Here is a 20,299-nt window from a genome sequence, read left to right on the forward strand (position 1 = left end):
TATAGCGAAACCTAAAGGGCTAAGCCTATGTCCCCAATTAAGAATATTCTTCATTACAGCTCTCTTTCCATTGCTCGGTAGGGGTTTTCGGGGTCCCTCTCCTCCTCCTCTGCGGATGAGATGGTCTTGATCACCTTGCAGGGGTTCCCGACAGCCACTGAGAAGGGTGGAATATCCTTGGTGACGACCGCGCCAGCGCCGATTGTGCATCCCTCGCCGATGGTCACGCCAGGGAGAATCACCACATTACCACCAATCCAGCAGTCGTCGCCAATCCTGACCGGATGCCCGAACTCGATATACTTGCGTCGCGACAAGACACTGGTCTCATGTCCGGCCGTGAAAATGCCCACATTCGGACCCATCTGAATGCGATCCCCGAGAATCACCAACGACGTGTCGAGGATTGTTAGGCTGCGATTGGCTCGTCAGAACAAGCAATTGCAGACGACACGTAGATTGCACGTAAACGTCAAGTAGGCTCCAGACTCCGGCGACTCACTTCCAGTTCAAAAAGCAATCCCGTCCAATGACCACATTACATCCGTAGTCCGGGCGGAATGGCGGCTCGACAAAGGTGCCCTCCCCGACACGCCCCACTAGCTTCTGCAAGAGCGCAAAGCGCACGTCGCGTATCTTGTCAGAGGGCACGGTGCGTGGATCCAGGTTGTTGTAGTCGTTGGTCAAGATACGGCACCTATGCCGGCCTTCCTCCAGACTGGGGAGGAGCGGATTGTATCTGCATCACGAGTCAGGTTGTTCGGTCCGGCGCAGAATAGCCATAATATGACTCTAGATGTGATTCAATCTGTCTGATATGTAGCAAAGAGGGTATCTCGTACAGCATGCCTGATATCATCTTCTCATAATCATCACTCATCGGCACGCCCGACAGATCGCGGGCGAGCGCAATCAGGTCCGCTCGTTTCTCAGAGGATGCCATTGGGGCGCGCTGTGCTAGGCTCAATCTCTCGGTATGGTCTCGGCTGGTTAGATCCTAGAATTATGGATTTGTGTCGCGATGGTAGTGTGCTGAAGTTGAGATTGCCGGCGGTGGGCGGGATGAGCCGCCGACGTGGTGGGGTTTGCGGGGAGGAGGAGGCTATATCCGCTGTGGGCCGGCCAGGAACAGACGCCGTTTGAAGGGCCCTTGCATACTGAACGCAGGACCGGAAGAATATTTCGGGTTCGGGTTGACGACGTTGGGTGCTTACTGCGATAAATTTGGAGTACTATGTATTTTCGACCGTAACCAGCCTGTAGCTATGAGCAGATCCAGTCTACCGTGTGTCAGGGACAACATGCATGAAAATCGACGATGCAAACGACGATGCAAAAGAGTAGCCATAAAGACCACAAAGACATTAGATGTGAGCCAAGGAATGATATGTGCACGAAACAAAACAAGAACACTCCCTACCGGAGAGTTTCTGGCCGACCGTGGGATAAGACCCTCGGCGGTATGCAGGGCGCGGTCGAGTCTGCAGAGGGGTGTAAGGCGATGCCAATGCTCTGCTCCTTGATCTCAAATGATTCGACTTCCGCTTCTTTGAGAAATTGTTGCTGTCTCTTGTACATCCGCCAGAATACGAGGCTGCCGTGGATCTGGGCGGCTGAGAAGGCGAGATGCAGTAATGGCGTGGCTACTTTAAAGGCAATCTGCCATCGATTCCAGAGGCTTCCGAACAGCCACATTGTCACGATCGTCTCACATGTTGTCCCGGTGGCGGTTGTGATACAGGACAGTAGGAACACTCGGCTGAGGAATCGGTGACGCTGGGGGTAGACGCGATAGAGGACGATGGCGATGTGGGGGAAGAACTCAGATACAATATCGAAGGCACCTGCAGTGAATGATCAATATGATATCCCTATCCCCCGGTTTATTTCAAGTCAAGAATTGCGGTGGCTGACTTACCCCAGACGGTGCAGAGAATGAACTCGATATCGGCATCAGGCTCACGCGCCAGTCTTAAGCTCAGCGAAATAGCCGACTGTCCGATAATAATGGTGCCGATGTGATGCATCACAGCGACCGGAGAGAGTTTAGACCGGTAGAGGAGCTCGAATACATACATGGCCATCAACATCTGAGCCACGATGATGAGCATGTCACCCAGCGTCACCGTGGAGCCATGGGCGTACGGGGTGTGAAACGTGGTCTTGCCAAAGGTGACGCTGACGAAGGGGTAGGCAGCGAGAATGAGGATGAGAAGCTTGGTTACACCAGCTATGTGATGGTTGATGAATCCGCGGCGGTTGACCTCACTCAGGTCGGTGTAGATGCGGCCGTAGAGCCATTGGATGAGGAAGCCTTCCAGGATGTAGTACCGGAGGAGGAAGAAGATGACGAGTGCGATGGAGATGATGAGAGCTGAGAATGGGGCAAGGACGGAAATCAACTCGAGTGGTTTCTTCTGCAGATTGCTGCTATGGCGAGCAGCGAGGTCGGTCATGATGGAGGTGTCCACTATGGGTAGCGAAAGAAGTGGCAGCGAGAGACAATGGAGCGGCCACTAGGCAGCGAAGTGGATGAAGCTAGATGAGCAGGGAAGGTATCCAGGTAACATAGAATCGAAATCGGAATCAGAATCGGAATCGGGATAGGAATCAGAATCAGAATCAGAATCAGAAGTGAAAGAATCGGGAGGAGAAGGGATGCACTGGCGTGCGAGGTTTAGGCCGGCCGGTGGATGATGGTACGGAAAGACATGGCGAGGCAAATTAGAGAATCATGAAAATCGGGTAAGAAAGTGGAAAGGGAAAAAATATATGGACAAGATGAGGCAATTGAGGGCATTCGCTATTTAAAAAGAAAATTCGCCCAGCCTTAGTAGCCCCTTCTCCCCTCTCCCCCAGGTACGCCCCCAGACGCCATGCTTTGGGCGAGGCCAGCTCGGCTCCAGAAACTAAAAAAAGGATCCAGTTAATTAGGTCGCTTAGTGACCCCAAACTCTACGGATCGGGCCACAAGCCCCATTGCCCCTTTTGGAAGACTATAATTTCGCGGGCGAGAAGGTTGATCTCGTGACGATGCCCGCCGTGGAGCTGCCCGTCAAGCCGCATTCCGTAGCCCTGATAAAGATCAATTAGTGCGAAAGAATCATCGGAGGATTCGCTCTACAATCCTCGGCTGTAAGCACCTAGTCCATCAGGGGGCGCCAAGCTTTGCGGCTGCAGGCAAAGCTTAGCGGCCAAGGTCGGGAATCGGGCGCTGTGGTTGGTACGTCTTTTCTCTTTACTCCGCTAGTGCAGGGTCAACGCGCCCGGCCACCATTGGATTGCTTTGATTCAAGCCCCATCTGACACGAGGATAGGCAGCAGCGTATTGATAGGATGCTGCCTGCGGGGTCTGTGGTGGAAAATTCTCTCCAGGAAATGACTTTCCCCGTTGGAAAGGTGACATTGCCACGAATCACAACACTATTATGGTGTTTTGGATTTTTCCATGCAACCCGATCTGGTCCACGGAGAGGTGATAATTCCCGGCACTAGCGACTTATTCCAGGAGTGGTGCCAAGGACGGCAGAATTGGGCTGCCTAAAGTCGTACCGTCGCACAAGAATGGCAGGAATTGTGGGCAGGGGATTTCTGTCGCGAGAACGTGGTTGGATTGTGGGATGGTTTGCTCAGGAGTCCTTCCCGGAAGACAATTGCGGCTAGGATTAGGCTCAAACCCCCGAAGATGATCGCTGCGTGAGACGACCCATCTTGATTAATCATCGCCCCGTCCTTGGGGTCCCCGTCAGCCCTGCGAGGCTCGGCTGAGCCCCGAGGCCCTATAGGACCCTATCTTATTGGGCTCTGTCGCAGCCTCGCAAGAGTCGCGTCCAAACAAAACAGAGAATACAGTCATTCCCCCAAGGCTATGCGTAGCCCCCGGCAGAATATCAAGATACCACAAATCACCGATGCGCTGGTCAGCACGTTGAACCGCCCGATGCGATTAGCCAAGGCGCCCTGTCACGAAGACGTCCAAAGAACGATCCCGCACTGAGGATGGTGGTCAGGTAAGATGACTAGTCGACATGAACGGAGATAGACACGGCGTATGGAACCGATACACAGGCAACAATACTTCAGCCCAGCATCAGGAATCCAAGCACTCGGGCGGGCCAGCCGAAGCTCAAGGCACTCTTGTTGAGCAATGTGGTTCAGGTTTAGAGTAACCGACAATATTACGCCCGCGAGAGAGGTCCCACTCGAAGAAATGCCGATCGGTCGTGGACATCTCTGAAAGAAGTATTGGTTGAATGCTGTCAGATTCGGGGTGTAAGCCAGACCATTTATCATCTTGTGCGAGCATAACCTGGTGGTACTCGATGCACAGACTCGTAAGCATAACTGATAGGATGAGGAGGGAACACGAAATCAGAATGACCTTTCTCTCATAGTTGTAAGGAAATGGACAGCTGAGTTGGATTCGATTGGTGACTTGATGCTTACCTTCAGGCCATAACAATCCATCGTGGGTCTGGGTGCCAGGCCCCCGGAGAATATGAAGAAGACTGGGAGCGAGCCAATCCATGCAATATTAGACACACTCTGGCCTTCAGAGACAGACTTTTATATTACTATTCATAAGTTCTAGTTTCTCGTCACTGGGGTTTTCCTAAATCAGCAGTGCCTCGTTCCAGTCCTATTACCGGCCCCACCGCCAAGCCACAGCGGCGATGATCCATAGTTAGCGGTGCATATCCTGAATAGCAGGATCTAGAATGGAGTATACATAATAAATTCATTGGGCCCGCACATGGAAAAGAGAGATGCCATAGAATAACACATAAGCAAAGGAACTGCATATATCTGCAGATGATTCGCGTAAATTCAAAGGCCCTCCTGGGCCATTTGAGGGCTCTAAAATACGCCGCTCTGCTGTGAGAGGGGTAAAATTAGAAATAACTTATCGTCGGCAAAATAAGCCGTTGACGGTAGATTCCAATGAACCATGCCTGATTGCCCGACTTCCTAGGATTTGCCATATGGGATAGAAAAGACTGGTAGACTGTATCCATCAAGGAAGGGTCCTCCAGATCAAAAGAGCTTTCGTGGACCCACGACTTCATATCGGGATGACCGCCCACAGCGGCCATGAACTGACAGAACTGGCATCTGACGGAGGGCGCATCTTCTTCAAAGAGATATCGCAGCTCTTCCAAATCTTGACGCCAGCGCCAGAGGAATTCCGAAGCCAGTCGGAGGGCGTTGAATGTGCAGCCGATCCAACTGGCCCACACATGTTGTTTCGCGAGTCTGCTGAACATGCGCTCAATAATTCGGTAGGCCTCGGATGCGGTCTTAGCCAATTCGACATGAAACTGAAGTTGAGACCCTACGGTCGCCAAGGAAAGCGGGAGTACTTTCACACCTTCTACTGTTCTGTGTTGATTCAATACCCCAATTTGTTCACTCTGGCTTAGATAACCTAATGTTGTGGAAGGCAAATGCTTGATTTTGATCTTTCTAGATAGTTATTTCAGAAAATTCCTTGAAAATCATTCTTTTCCGGGTAGTTGTAGCTCCTGTCGTAGGCTCCTGCATATAATATGCTCCTGGAGGGACTGCTTGCATGGTGTAGCCCATAAGTTCGTGTCTTGTGCAGCAAAACACTTCTTTTTCTTAGGCAACTAGGGCTATTATGCCCTTTTGGTTCCGGTGGGACCATTCGAAGCCTTTTTGTTCCAAAAGGAACCGTTCAGGACATTTTGTTTCCTGAAGGGACCATTCTCTACCTTCCCATTCGTTCGTGGGTGGTAGGGTGTTGTTGTCCGGTGTTTTGTCTTCACTAGGTTCAGATAAAAGCGCACTGCACCGGCCAATAGATTAGGTCCATTATCCGAAATCAGCTCCATTGGTGCGCTATAGTTCACGTAAATTTCATCGTGTAGGAATTGACCTATTGCCTCCTCCGTTGCTTCTGATACGGCCGCCGCAACCGGCCAACTAGTCGCATAGTCGATGGCGGCAGCGGCAGCGGCAGGCAAAGCTTGACGGCAGGAGAATCAGGCGTTTCGTAGCACCTTCCGTATAGGGTATCGAAGCACTTGTTTACTTTCCCCCAGTTTCGTCCCGTCCTGTCTTTTCTCCATCCCTCAAGAATCTACTTTCTACTCAAATTTTCAGAAAAAAATGTCTTCTATTCCTGCTGAAGTCCCCCACTTGACACAACTGGAAGCAATATTTGGCCAGGGAACTCGCCCCGCACATATTATTGGGGCCGCAATTGGTTCGGTGGCTTTTTTGGCCATGATCTTCTTCTGCGCCACTTGGTGGTGCACTTTTCTCTCTCACAAGTAAGACCCCCTCGTGATAAGCCCACAAGGATGCGTATTGATAGCCCGTTGTAGATACATCGCAATTCAACCCATCCCCGCCAATGCCTCTGCTGAAGCGCGTGCCTTTGCGCTGGTAGCTTTGAATGAGAGCCGGCCAAGTATGCCCCCGATTGGAGATGCAAGGACACATCTACTCCCTGGATCTCGAATTTCTGCTAAAATGTATCGTGTACTTGTAGCTTGGCCGAGACGAGTGGCCCGCGGCAGAAAACTCGCTCGCTCGAACGAAGCTACTGAGTCTGGATCGCCTACAGCGTCTCATAATCAGTCAGGGGGGGTGAACAGCGCCGCTGGGGGTTCTGCCGGGCCTGTTAATCAGCCGCAGGGAGCTGGCAACAACGCTGGGGATGATCTTACAGGGCGTGACGAGGAGCTGCAGGGGTTGAGAATGCCGCTCCAGGCAATGAGGTTCTTAGAGCCGGGCAGGGCGTTCGGGACCCGACTCACGGGGGTTAGAACAACTTTCGCCAGCGAATGCGCCCGCACCCTCAGTAAAGGGGCTTTATGGGGTTGGGTCTGGGTCTTGTTTTTGGGGGGTTGACTATGGATTCTGTTGCCTTCTGCACCTTGGTGCCCCAGAACGCTGCATTTTGGGGGCTCTTTGATACCTTGTACATTTTTATTGTGTTGTATACATTTGACCTTGAAACATTCTTCGTCCGCAGAGACAATCTGAACTGGAGTATTCCCTTTAGAGAAGATTCTGAAGATTCAAGTGCAGGTCCGATTAGCAACGACCGGCAGCGTATTTTTAATTCAACAACCAAATGTCTTTTGGGCCTTGGTCTGCTAAGAGGAGATTTGCTCGTGTTATGGGGATGCCGAGTTACCTGTTGCATTGAATTGCGGAGAAGTTAAAGAATTTACTCTCTTCAATACAGTATCATGACGAGAATATTATTTGTGATTTGCTCTTTGCGAAACGTGTCGATTTCGATGATAAATAATGACATAATATCGGAGAGGTTGCGTCCTATTTCAAAAGAATACTTCTCACGATCTTCGTCCAAGTTCACCTATCCATCTAACATCTCACGTCTATTGATTAGTGTGGCCCTCTTTACGTCAGGTTGCCCGCATAATAATCCTCGTCATGGGCCGTGTATCGAAAGTTGCTTCTTTCATGGCTCGGGAGGTTCTTTATCGTCTCGAGCACAAATTTGAAGCAAAAGCCTTATTATCATCCAGAGTGTTGACATGGCAATATGCCCAGATTTGTCGCCAATTGCAAGAAATACTGATAACTAACCCATGGTCTCCGGCTTACGGCCTATGGGTACAAAACATGATTGATCTTGATATTCGTCTACGCGAGATTGTTCAACACGAGGCCTTTCTCAGCAAGCAATGCGACGAATCAGAGGATTTGCTAGATGATCCCAAGAAGCGACAGCAGCAACTGGATGAGTGGCACGCGGAGATGCGAGCCCTCGAGCAAGAATACTGGAGCGTGGAGCGGAGGCTCTACGCTAATGACACACTCTGTCCCACCAAGCCTTCGTGGCGAGCGTATATTTCCACTCGAAAGCGGCCGCGATGGTACCTCAACACGTGGTTAGTCCAAGATTGCGTGAGAAGAGGCGGTTGCTGTGGTCGAACTTGCGGATGTTGTTCTAAGCCGCGCAGCTCCGTCCGGCCCAAGGGCGACGGCCATTGTACGAAAATGTGCGGTTGCTGTCTTCAGGCCCGAGGATTTTCATTAAATGAGGAACAGCAGAAGCTGTGTCAGCCCAATATCAACGTGAACTGTGCGAAGTCCGCGATGGATAATTATAGTTATTATATGGGAGAAGCTTATAGGTTTGGCTTTTGTTATGGATTTCCGATGTGAAGTCTCTTGACTTTTAATATGATCAAAGTTTTAGCTTCCTTGATCCCATGCTCTATTTCACTCCTAGGTTTGGCAGATCTTTGGTACATAGGATAGTTCTCTGCTTGGAAAGTTTATTGATAACTTGAGAGGGAGAAAGACAATTATTTCCTGGTGGCAGACTCAAACATGTACCCCTTGGAATGATACCGCTGGTCTCTGGCACGTCTTCAGGTAGTTAACTATCTTTACCGCTCAAGTGCCTGGAAGTCTAGGTGATTGTGAGCAAATTAGTGAAAGATAGCATACATATGCCCACGAAATAGCGTGGGGTCTCGTGGGGTCGCAGGAGCATACGGCGGTCTCCCATGAGGAACTCTTGGAGGGAGCTTCTCCACCTACAAGAGAAAAATATTGCTCAAATACGCGTTCTGATGTGACCTCTCAGTGGCGAAAGAGGTGGTTCTTGTCGTCAAATCCTTGAACAATCAATTTCTAGTGGACTTTTGCCCAGGGCAAGACCCTCGGTCTCCGAATAGAGTTATGTAATTGCCCTAGCACAGGTACTCCTCCAGGCCTGCTCAGGAGATCGTGCAGCCAGTAGACGAAGGATTTCTAGGAGCATATAGGCTAAAATTTTAGATTGATTGGTTGATCAACCAGTAGACTCTACTGTGGCACAGTGAACAGCACAAAGATGAGCCGCCTTCCCCTTTACTTTTGTCTCATCTTGTTTCTCCATCTTTTTATAACCTCTTTAAATCCCTTATCTTTTACTTCTAGTCCTCGGTATAGACTAAAGTCCGAATAACTAAGAGTAAGCCTCTAGAAAGATACCTTATTATAGGGTAATCCGAGGTACTTAGACTATTCCGTCCGTTTCCCTAACTTCCTATCGTAGTTAAGAGATATTACGTACGTACTAACGTAATTACTCGTAGATCCTTATATAGTAGTAAGGGATTTCGGTTACCGCTACTTTCCTAAGGACCCCGAGCTCGCCGAGGTTACCGACCGTAAGTTATCGCTTACTTAGATCTTGATACTATACTACTACACTAGAATAGATAGAAGAAAGGTTCTTAGAACTCCTAATTAACCTAGTATTTCCCTTACTCTCTCTATTATCTAGAGATCGCTTTAGGAGGACCTCCCTACGGTTAAGATTACTATAAGGTTAGGCCCTCCCGTAAGCGGCTATAGAAGGCTACTCGGTTTTAGAGGTTTACTACTATATAAGATAACAGGAGTGTAAGAGTATATTCTGTTATTATCCTAAGCGAATATATCTATAAGGATATAAGTGCGGTAAAGCTTAGCAGAAAGTACCCTTCCGGGGCCGAACATGTAAGGTAAAGGACGGTAAAGTACGCCCCGGATCACAATCCGAAGTCCTTCAATATTCGTAGAGGTTGACTTAATAATAGTAGTAATACCTCTGTACTAATTTCAAAACTCCAAAAAAAAAAAACTATTCATGATTGAGATTGGTATGTTTTGTTACGATCATGGAAAGAGCCAACTGGAAAAGTAACCAGGTGCATTCACGAAACAACGAAGGTGAAGAAGGAAGAAACTACGGAGGCTCTGGCAACTATCTTGTAGAGGGCTTATGCAAATAGGCCCCATCAGGTTAGCTTAGTCGGGTGTTTCCATCACTCTGCGTCCATCAGGTGATCTCCGTCCATCGTTCTGTCATGCGTCACATGTTTGTGGGGAGGCGGTCAATCATTTTGAAAAGGGAAATTGCTCTATGTGGTAGTTAGCGTCTCCCGTAGTACCCCCGGTGTGGTACCCGCGGTCGTGCTGTTCTTTGAAGTTTAGTTTGCCCCTTAAAGTCCTTACAATATTCACTCTTTCACCTATGTTAAACCGAGTTCACAAGGATGACTGCAAATCCTACCCCTGAGAATGAAGTCGCTACGGCGGACCTGGCTGAGGCCATGATAACCCAAGTTCAAGAATCGGAAGAGACGGAAAAGACGTCCCAATATCTAAAGCTCCCAAGTGTGGTCATGATCTCCATTGTACTCTGCTTGGCCACTTTTTGCGTAGCAGTGGACAATACGATCATTTCGACCGCTGTGCCCCGAATTACAAAGAGTTTTGACAGCATTGACGATGTGGGCTGGTATGCATCGTACGTCTCCCATAATCTGCCAATGCTGAGAGGAAAAATGGCGCCCAAATTAACCGATCCCCGAACAGAATCTATCCACTGACGTCCTGTGCATTTCAACCATCCTACGGAAAGGTCTATTCAATCTTCTCCAGCAAAAATGTTTTCCTAGCAGCCTTGCTCATTTTCGAGATTGGGAGTGTGGTTTGTGCGACCGCATCGAGTTCTCATGTGTTCATTGGGGGACGGGCATTGGCAGGCCTCGGGTCGGCCGGTATACAAGCAGGCACCACTCTGGTTCTTGCGGAGAGTGTGCCGCTACGCCAACGACCGACATGGAACGGCATCGTCGGCAGCATGTTTGCAGTTGGAAGTGTGGTTGGACCGTTACTGGTACGAGATGATACCCCCGATTAGCAACCAATTCATGGCATTGATTGACACCTGGTGCAGGGAGGAGCCTTTTCGGATTCAACAACATGGCGGTGGTGTTTCTACATCAATCTTCCCCTCGGAGGCGCAGTCATGGTCTTTACCATCTTTTTCTATGATGGAAGTCGTGGTACCGACAAATCCCCCAGGCCGGTCGGGCTCCGCGGCCTGATCGAGCGCTTCGACTTGGCTGGTACCTGCGCTTTTGTGGCAGCAACAGTCTGTCTTCTCTTAGCACTATCATGGGGCGGCACCACATATGCATGGGACAACGCCCGCATCGTCGCCCTGCTCACCCTCGCGGGTGTTTTGTTTTGCTCGTTCTACGGCATCGAACGCTGGAAGAAGGATAATGCCATTATTCCTTTACGCTTGCTCCGCAGGCGAAGTATAGGTGCCGCTATCTTATTTGGTATCTGCCTCGGAGGCGTGTTCTTTGTATGTATTCCTAACACAGACTTCGCACTGGATCCTGCTAAGACAGACATTACCATCGTACTAGGTCAATGTTTACTACATACGTGAGTGCCCAATGAATCAGGGTGGCAGAATAATTTCTAATCAAGACTCTTAAGCGCTGTGGTTTCAACTGGTCAACGGTGTCTCTGCAGTTGAATCTGCAATCCTATCTATCCCATTTATGCTCAGTGTCGTCGGCGGATTCATGTTCGCTGGCTTTGGGACCGCTGCAACGGGATACTACACACCTTTCGTCTACGCCGGCTCAATCCTTATGTCGATCGGTACTGGCCTGCTTACGACTGTCCAACCTCATCTCACCTCGCGGGCTACATGGATCGGATTCCAGATTTTGTGTGGAGCCGGAATTGGTTTCGGAGAGGAACAAGGAATCTATATGGTGCAGACAACCCTCCCCGAAAAGGATGTAGCAATTGGCGTTGGCATCGTCTTCTTCGCACAAACATTTGGTGGGGCCTTGTTTGTGTCAGTGGCGCAGACTGTCTTCCTAGCAAATATCAGCAAAGTACTGAAAAAGATCGCCCCGAACCTGGATCCTCAAAGCGTTCTCGATAGCGCATACGCGGGCTCTGCTCAGACATCACCAGAACTACAGGCGGCCTACGCCCCAGCAATCAAAAGCGCTCTCCGGGTTGGTATGATATTAGCAACTATCTCGAGTTTAGGTGCTTTGCTGTATGATTGGAAAAGTTTAAAGGCGAAGAATGATGATAGAAACAATGAACCTAGCAGAGACTGTGGGACAGAGCAGGAGGCACAAGTTCGAACAGAGGGAAAGGCGGAGTAAGAAGTTTACTGTTGCAATAGGACTAATGCGCATTTCATAGAAATGTATTTCATAATCCAGACTAATACCTACCTACCTAGCTAATATCTTATTCCTCTCCTTATGCTTCTTATAGACAGCATGAGGCCTAGCTTAGTTTGAATCAGACTGGCTACAGCCCTTCACATATATAGCCTATAGAAGTCTCCTAGGCTATAGTAGCGAGAGGCCTCTTAGGTACTAATAGTCCTAGGTCTCTATATTATCTAGAAAGGTCTTTATCTCTTTATTAGTAATAGAATGAATTCATCATCATCATCATCCTATACGATCTACGATCTCAATGCTCACGCACATTTCATGAAATGAAGTCAATTATGGGTTATCGTAAACTACAATACACTGCAGGACACCCGGAGGAGGAGGGGGGAACAGACACACGGAACATAAAATGTCAAGGCTCGATGCCAGCGCATATCAAGAGCAACGTGCTCTCGGTCGCGAAGAATGAATGAATCCAAATGAGATCGGTGGTGGCGCAGCATGATGACGAAATCTCAGGGGAGGAAAGGAAAGATGTACACGACGCTGAAGGGGACAGGGAGAAGGATGCGAGAAAACGGGCTGCAGAGATGCAGACCTCTGTCACAGCGCAAAAACAGGGACGAAAAAGGAAAAGTGAAGACACAGGTCATAAAGGAAAGACATCACGGCAAAAGAGAGCTATGTGTGGATGATATGTGCAAGGGAGAAAGAAACAGGTCGGTCAGAGTGGAAATATAAGGTCAGGGCTTCGAGGTCAAGTAGTCCGCGGCCTGAAACAGAGTTAGTTATAGATTAAAACCGTGATATAGTCACGGGTTGTTTCACCTTATCCAGGTTGTAATCGAACTTCTCCAAGGCTGCGAGCGAGTCGTCGCGAGGGAAGCCCATGCCCGTCAATCGCTGCAGGATCAGGTCATCTTCGCCAGAGTCGGTGTTGAGAGCCCAGCCGGGGGGCTTGGAGCTCGCGCCATTGGCAGTCTGGTCCGCGGCGGGCTTGGCACCGTCGAGTGGAGCAAAGAGTGCGTCCCAGTCATGGCCTGCAGCCTTGGAGTTGCCTCCGTTTGGGGAAATGGCAGGCTGGGTGGTCGCAGCTTGGACATTATTATCGAACGAGAAAAAATCAGAGGATCCAGCCTGGCCAGCATCGCTGCTGGAGGAAGCACCGTGCTTGTTCTGGGAAGGTGAGTCGAACGAGAAGTCAAAGTCCGAGGTGTTCTTCTTCTCATGGCTCTCGGGCTCATCCTCGTCGTCTTCGTCGTCCTCTGCTTCCGTCGCAGGGGCAAGATCAAGTCCAGCAAAGGCGGCCTCGAAATCGGGTCCGCCCGTCTTTGCCCCACGAGCAGGTGCTGGAACGGCTTCTGAGACCGAGTCCCGTTGAGGCTCGTTGGCAATCACGGGTGCACCAGTGCTGGATTCGACTGAGTGGGGAGCATCTGGAGCAACGGTGGGGTCGGCACGCTCTGGCAACAGACCATCAAACTCCGGGGGCATGTGGGTATCATCATTGGCGATGCTGTCATCATACTTAGGAGGGCTCACCTGAGCATCCGCTGCTGGCGGCTGGGCCGTGCCCGGGGCGGGGAAAGCAGCAAGTTGAGCAGCGTCGATGGAGTCGGACTGCTTCTCTTTCTTAGTCGTTGTGGGCGAGACAGGAGTGAAGTTATCATCGAAGCCCAGAGGGCCCTCGTCATCCGAGCTCTCGTCCTCATCCTCCTCGTGGTGCAACTCCTGAATAGGAGGGAACTCCGACGGGGTAGCAGCAGCAGCAGCACCATTAGTCTTCTCAGCCCCAGGAAGGCCCATAGTAGCGAACGCCTCCTCGAAGTCATTCTCCTTCTGAGACTCAGATCGCTTGTGGGCCTTGCTCCCAAACAGCTCGTCAAAAGACAAGTCCTTCGCCGTCTCCTGGTTCCCGGTGGAAGTCGGGGAAATCGCAGACGTGGCCTGCTCAATGGGCGCAATCGCAGGTGCCGCGGCCACCGTTTCGGATGCAGTCGGAATCTCCTCAAACGGCGAATGAGTGGGAGTACCTTCAATAGTCGAAGTCGGAGCACGGCTGTACTCGCTGGATGCGGTTAAGGAGGGTGGCCCACCCTGGTCACTAGCAACCTGCGATGGGGTTCCAAGGCCCGAACCATCAGGACCACCAAATCGGCTACCGGGCGGGGAAACCATAGTAGACGAGGTGACAGACCGGGCCTCACCGAATGGGAGAAAGTTTGGGGTGAGTTGGCGGGACTGGCTAGGGGGCGGAATCTCAGACGCGAGGCCAGGGAAAGCGCCAGGCAGAAAGCCAGGGGGCGGAATCTCAGACGCGAGGCCAGGGAAAGCGCCAGGCAGAGAACCAGGGGGCGGGGATACAGACGGAGTTGGGAGATTGGAGGTAACGGGAGACTTGGTGATGGCCTGCGGCGACTCGGCACGGAAAGAGGTAAAGGGTGGGCCAGCTGCTAAGGGAGCGGCAAAAGACTGGCCAAAGAGGCTATCGAACGCCTTTTGGTGGTCGTTCGTAGGAGGAGGAGACAGAGCACGCTCGCTCGAGCTGCCAGTCGCGGTCCGTCGGAAGAACGGGTTCGTGTTCTGGCTAGCAGTAGAGACAGCAGGGCTGGCGATCTCGGCAGCGGCGCTAACGGGAGTACCAGAATCCTCCGTGTACTGGGGAGTGTCCCTGGCAAGGCTGTCCATCTCGCCTTGGATCTTATCACGCTCACCCTCGACGGTGACAAGCTGCTTTTTGTTGATTGCAACAAGGCCCTTCTGCTGGCGAGCATCAGACCGGGCTTTCTCCAGCGCCGGCTTGAGCTGAGCAACCTCTGCATTGGCCTGGCGGATCTTCTCCTTCAGACTTGCATTCTCTTGCTGATCGGCAGCCAGGGCGGCCGAAACTTGGGTGTACTGGTTTTGCAGGTCCTGGCGGCTACCCTCAATCAAAGCATAATCCTGCTGCAGCTTCGTGGTCTCAGCCTGGGAAGCCTTGAGACGCTCCTCGAGAGCCTTGAAGTTTGTCACCTCCTGCTCATACATAGCACGCGCCTGTGCAAGGCGCGCCTCAAAATCACGCTTCTGCTGCGAGGTCTGCGAAAGGTTCTGTTCAGCTGAGGTGCGCTTCTCTTGCACGGTATGCATCTCCTTCGCCAAAGACCCAATCTGGTTAGACAAGTTGGCAAGATCACTAGTCTCCTGAGTAAGCTTTTTTGACTCCTCGGGATCATTGTCTCCTAGCAGATCATCAGGCGGAGGCGGGGGAGAACGGGCAGCGATCGGCGTTCCTGCGGATGCGCCTGTTGCTTGAGGCTGCAAGCTCTGGCCGAAAGTCGAGGTCGGAATGAAAGGCCTGAATGTTGACGATCCCATGGGCGGAGAAGCTCGGGAGGCAGGGGAACTAGGTGTGTGGAATGCAGCATTGGAGCCCCCAGTAGACTGAGGGAACTGAGTCTGGGCGACTGGAGGCGCAGGAGAATCAAGGCCAAATAGATCATCCGCAGCAGATCGCGGCACTGGAGCAGGAGCAGGAGCCGGTGCAGGTGCAGTTGCGACAGCAGGGATAGGAGCCTGCCGGCGCATGGAGGGCGGAATCAAGGCTGGGGGGAGCACTAGCGGGAGAGGGTCCTTTCCGCTACGCTGAAGCCTCACGAGGTACATTGCCACAGCAAACTCGTCGCGGTTGAGCTGGCCATCAGCATCGATATCAGCAAGGTCCCAAATCTGCGCAAGGACCTCTTCAGACAGCTGAGCCTTCATGAAAAAGGCAACAGCCTGGTCACCAGTAATCAGTCCAGCCCTGGAGGTATCAACAGTCTCGAAGATGCCATCGAAATGCGCCTTCTCCTGGGGGGATATGAGCCAGTCGCCAGTCGACTGGGCCGAAAGTGGGCCACCAAATGCTGGTCGACCAGTGGTAGGGCTCATCGGGCTGCTCGTACGCTGGGGACCAGTAAACTGCTTAGGGATCGACGGAACGGGGGGCACATCCGCACGGGCGCCAAAAGATCCTCTCCCGGATCCTCGGCGAGCTGCAGCATCGTATAGGCCTGGGGGGAGTGTTTGGGGAATGCCACGGAGAGCGCCGGACTTGAAGGATGTCAGGAGGTGCATAGCAATGATGAAATCAGTGCCATCGAGAGCTCCACGCTGCTTTGTGTCCGCAAGATTCCATATCCGACCTAAGACTTCGTTGGGTAGTCTCGCACGTTCGAAGATTTGTTTTGCGATCTCGCCTATCAAATCAATCGGTTAGAGATCAAGAGTCAACATATGGACCAGCAGCGACGGCAATTTCATACCAGAAATCATTCCATTCGAGACATCTGACTTCTCAAACAACGAGAGGAATTTGTGAGCATCTTCGGGTTGAAGGGGCGGCACTCGAATGGGCGCACCCGTGCCTGGGGGGTGCTCGCAGCACCAGATTCTGGGGGAGCGGGTGTGTTGTCTACTACAACGCCTTCGAATCGAGGTAGGGGGCCGGCTATGAGCAGAAAAGAGAGTAGAGTTAGCACAAGGCACCGGTATACCTGCGTCTAACAGCTGTCGCGCATGTGTCGGGATTACTCACGCTGCAAAGCCAGCTCGTCGGATGGTGTGCGCCCAGCCTGTGCATGTCCAATCAATCGAAGTACGATCCCAAATCCAGAGGGAGTCAAAAGACCCCTGTTCTCTTTGTCCGCGATCTGCCAGATCTGAAAAGCCACGGAAGCAAACGTCAGTCATCACGATTCCAGCCACTCTGTCGCCACGCAGAAGACATACCTCTCCAAGGGTACCCGAGGGAAGATGTGTCTTCTCGAAGAACGGCACAGCGATCTCGCCGGTAATTACGCCCAGGTTGGTAGTATCCGCAACCTGAAAGAGCTGGTAGAAAACGCGCTTTTCCTCCGCGGTAAGATTCAGGTTCGGGTGTCGTTGTGCTGCAAGATAGGCAATAATCAGTCCCGTGTCCGGGGTGCAGGCTATACGGAGAGAACGTTGCGCGAGAGGGGGTGATGGGAAGCGGAGCTCGCGGCAGCCCTCCTGGGCTGCGCCGGAGCTGCAGGAGCGTTTGCCATCTCCATAAACGATCAGGAACGATGAGTAACTCACGAGTATCAGCCATGGCTGTGTGTTGTTGAGAGGAGCGGGTGCCCTCTCGGTTCCAGATGGGATCCGGAGTGTTGGGGGCCTTGGGGGGGAGGTAAAGGTGGAGGAATGGAGAAGCCGTCAGCTTAGCCGGAGGAGGCCACGGGCATAGATTGGACCAAGCGCAGCTTCTGGTGGTGGAGGAGACGCAGCCAATGCAGGGCAAGCGACTCTCGAGCTGCAGGGGGAAAGAGCGACTTTCGCGGGTGGAATTGGGGGGATTTAATACGGAGTGGCTGGGCTAGAGTCGATGTCGTAAGGAAAGGCCCCTAAGGCGGTCAGTCAATTTGGCGCCCATTCCACCCGGTCAGTTCAGAGTCTCCCTAGGGTCTCTGCTATACCAGGATCTAGTTTACTCGGGTAAATCCTTAGTTATGATTAATTTGACACGAGACTATTAAAGTTAACTCTTAAGCCTATAAGACACTCAATTAGCCTATAACCTATAGGGAAGAGGTCCGCTTCTACTAATAGGATATAGGGTTAAAGCGCAGCCCTAGAACGGATACCCCGGAGTATCTTAAGTATTAATATAACCTACCCGGCGGACGCAGCCAATGCAGGGCAAGCGACTCTCGGGCTGCAGGGGGAAAGAGCGACTTTCGCGGGTAGAATTAAAAGGATCTAATACGGAGTGGCTAGGCTAAAGTCGATGTCGTAAGGAAAGGCCCCTAAGGCGGTTAGTTAATTTGGCGCCTATTCTACCCGGTCAGTTTAGGGTCTCCCTAGGGTCTCTGCTGTACTAGGATCTATTTTACTCGGGTAAATCCTTGGTTATGATTAATTTGATACGAGACTGTTGAAGTCAACTCTTAAGCCTATGAGATACTCAATTGGCCTATAACCTATGGGGAAGAGGTCCGCTTCTGCTGACAGGATATGGGGATGAAGCGCGCCCTGGAGCGGATGCCCCGGATTGTCTTGAGTGTCAATACAACCTACCCGGCCATGATCGAACACGGGGCAAAAAGTGCGTACGAGGCTAAAAGCATGAGGGCCGTTATGTTTGGAGTGCTTTTAATTACAAGCATCACAGGAAAGAAAGAAAGTAAAAAACAGATAGGAACGAGCGGAAAAACTTATCGCTGCTTCGGGGATATTAAAGATATATCGAACAACAAAGCCAGAAAACATCGTCGGACTGAAACCTATGTTCCCTTCTATTTGCAAGAAGCCCGATAGATGTAGGAAGGCCAGGAAAACCGAGACGCAAAGGTCGGAGTTTGTGTCCCAAGCACACGGCAGAAACCAAACCCCATCCTCCAGATACGGTTAGACAGCATACTCAATCTAGTACTCGGGCTCCAGCTCCTCCTCCTCAAGCGAGTCGCTGGCGACCTCCTCGTAATCACGCTCCAGGGCAGCGAGATCCTCACGAGCCTCAGAGAACTCACCCTCCTCCATACCCTCACCAACGTACCAGTGAACGAAGGCGCGCTTGGAGTACATGAGGTCGAACTTGTGGTCGAGAGCGGACCAGGCCTCGGCGATGGCGGTGGTGTTGGACAGCATGCAGCTATAAAGACCATTAGATATCTCCACCAGAAGGAAGATTATATGAAATATGATTCCATGAAAGGAGAGAATTGAAACTTACACAGCGCGGCTGAGGTTGGCGAGGTCTCCGTTGGGGACCTGCGCGGGAGGCTGGTAGCAGATACCGAGCTTGAAGCCAGTAGGGCACCAGTCGACGAACTGGATGGTGCGCTTGGTCTTCAGGGTAGCGACAGCACTGTGAGCGTCCTTGGGCACGACGTCACCACGGTACAGCAGGCAGGTGGCCATGTACTTGCCGTTGCGGGGGTCACACTTGACCATCTGGTTGTTGGGCTCGAAGCAGTTGGAGGTGATCTCAGTGACCGAGTTGGCCTCGTGGGAGGCCTTGTCGGCAGAGATGACGGGCGAGTAAGCGACCAGAGGGAAGTGGATACGGGGGTAGGGGACCAGGTTGGTCTGGAACTCGTTCAGGTCGACGTTCAGGGAGCCGTCGAAGCGGAGCGAGGCAGTGATGGACGAGACGACCTGAGCAATCAGGCGGTTGAGGTTCTCGAGGCTGGGGCGCTCAATGCCGAGGTTACGGCGGCAGATGTCGTAGATGGCCTCGTTATCGACCATGAAGGAGCAGTCGGAGTGCTCCAGGGTGGTGTGGGTGGTCAGGATGGAGTTGTAGGGCTCAACAACGGAGCTGGCATTCTGGGGGGCAGGGTAGACACAGAACTCCAGCTTGGACTTCTTGCCGTAGTCGACGGACAGGCGCTCCATCAGGAGGGCACCGAAACCAGAGCCGGTACCACCACCGAAGGAGTGGAAGACCAGGAAGCCCTGGAGACCAGCGCAGGAGTCGGCAACGCGGCGGACCTTGTCAAGGACCTGGTCGATCATCTCCTTGCCAACGGTGTAGTGGCCACGAGCGTAGTTGTTGGAGGCATCCTCCTTGCCAGTGATCATCTGCTCGGGGTGGAAGAGCGAGCGGTAGGTACCAGTGCGGACCTCATCGACGACATTGGGTTCGAGATCACAGTAGATGGTGCGAGGAACGTAGCGGCCCTGGCCTGTAAAGAGTGGGGGAAGAATGTTAGGAGAACGATGCCAGAACGTTTCGGACAATTCCCAGGGCGGGGAGGGGAATGAGGGGGGTAATAGCCATAACAGCCGTTTTCCCGCCTTCTCCCAAAAAAGAAATGAATTAGTTGAATTCACATACCAGTCTCGGAGAAGAAAGTGCTGAAGCCATGGTCGGGGTCGGCCTTCTTGCGCTCATCGGTGAGGTAACCATCGGGCTATCAATAGCGTTAGTCGCGGGTACTCGCTTCCCGGCAGCAGAAAAGGGGGTCACGCTGCCCGAGTGGACATCAGGCGCCACGACGAGATTGAAATTTCCACATACCTGGATACCGTGCTCCAGACAGTACAGCTATACGATTGTCAAGTCAGTTCACTGTTCTCTGCCGCCACAATGGAGGATGCGGGATGAATTTACCTCCCAGCAGGAGTTGGCGATCTGGCAACCGGCCTGGCCGACTGTGGTCACAACACATGTTAGCGCGTCCATTTTCCATCAAATCGTCGACCGCGACGACGAAAGCCGTCTTCGATGCTGCACGTACCGTTCAAGCTGATAATTTCTCTCATTGTGTTGGGTGGGTTGTTTTGAAGGTGCAAAAAATAAGGAGGGGGAGGAAGGACCCAACAACAAA

The 20,299-nt window shown here is 51.9% G+C and overlaps 6 protein-coding genes across 6 annotated transcripts; 2 read left to right on the forward strand and 4 right to left on the reverse strand.

Moving 5' to 3' along the window:
* Positions 1–53: 53 nt before the first annotated feature.
* Positions 54–943, reverse strand: N7482_003321 (sugar O-acetyltransferase; the record flags this gene model as incomplete). Its single annotated transcript, XM_056685446.1, has 3 exons — positions 54–414; positions 503–739; positions 843–943. The coding sequence occupies 3 exons, from the start codon at positions 941–943 to the stop codon at positions 54–56; spliced, it is 699 nt and encodes a 232-aa protein (XP_056544188.1).
* Positions 944–1,422: 479 nt separating this feature from the next.
* N7482_003322 (uncharacterized protein) lies at positions 1,423–2,456 on the reverse strand (the record flags this gene model as incomplete). The annotated part of the gene is made up of 2 exons (XM_056685447.1): positions 1,423–1,844; positions 1,919–2,456. Coding segments are annotated over 2 exons (960 nt in total), but the record flags the coding sequence as incomplete, so codon positions are not given.
* Positions 2,457–7,620: 5,164 nt separating this feature from the next.
* Positions 7,621–8,105, forward strand: N7482_003323 (uncharacterized protein; the record flags this gene model as incomplete). The annotated part of the gene is made up of 3 exons (XM_056685448.1): positions 7,621–7,889; positions 7,962–7,990; positions 8,050–8,105. 3 exons carry the CDS (start codon positions 7,621–7,623, stop codon positions 8,103–8,105), a joined length of 354 nt encoding a protein of 117 aa, XP_056544190.1.
* Positions 8,106–10,031: 1,926 nt separating this feature from the next.
* On the forward strand, positions 10,032–11,963 carry N7482_003324 (MDR family MFS transporter; the record flags this gene model as incomplete). Its single annotated transcript, XM_056685449.1, has 5 exons — positions 10,032–10,285; positions 10,354–10,657; positions 10,718–11,134; positions 11,199–11,217; positions 11,272–11,963. The coding sequence occupies 5 exons, from the start codon at positions 10,032–10,034 to the stop codon at positions 11,961–11,963; spliced, it is 1,686 nt and encodes a 561-aa protein (XP_056544191.1).
* A 764-nt stretch (positions 11,964–12,727) lies between these two features.
* Positions 12,728–17,079, reverse strand: N7482_003325 (EF hand domain protein; the record flags this gene model as incomplete). Its single annotated transcript, XM_056685450.1, has 6 exons — positions 12,728–12,757; positions 12,813–16,204; positions 16,271–16,372; positions 16,543–16,666; positions 16,737–17,002; positions 17,067–17,079. 6 exons carry the CDS (start codon positions 17,077–17,079, stop codon positions 12,728–12,730), a joined length of 3,927 nt encoding a protein of 1,308 aa, XP_056544192.1.
* A 1,313-nt stretch (positions 17,080–18,392) lies between these two features.
* Positions 18,393–20,234, reverse strand: N7482_003326 (tubulin alpha chain; the record flags this gene model as incomplete). The annotated part of the gene is made up of 6 exons (XM_056685451.1): positions 18,393–18,618; positions 18,700–19,654; positions 19,807–19,882; positions 19,990–20,016; positions 20,083–20,123; positions 20,210–20,234. The coding sequence occupies 6 exons, from the start codon at positions 20,232–20,234 to the stop codon at positions 18,393–18,395; spliced, it is 1,350 nt and encodes a 449-aa protein (XP_056544193.1).
* Positions 20,235–20,299: the final 65 nt, after the last annotated feature.

The sequence above is a fragment of the Penicillium canariense genome (assembly GCF_028826845.1).
Source record: "Penicillium canariense strain IBT 26290 chromosome Unknown utg000002l_segment0_segment0, whole genome shotgun sequence".
Lineage (NCBI taxonomy): Eukaryota > Fungi > Ascomycota > Eurotiomycetes > Eurotiales > Aspergillaceae > Penicillium > Penicillium canariense.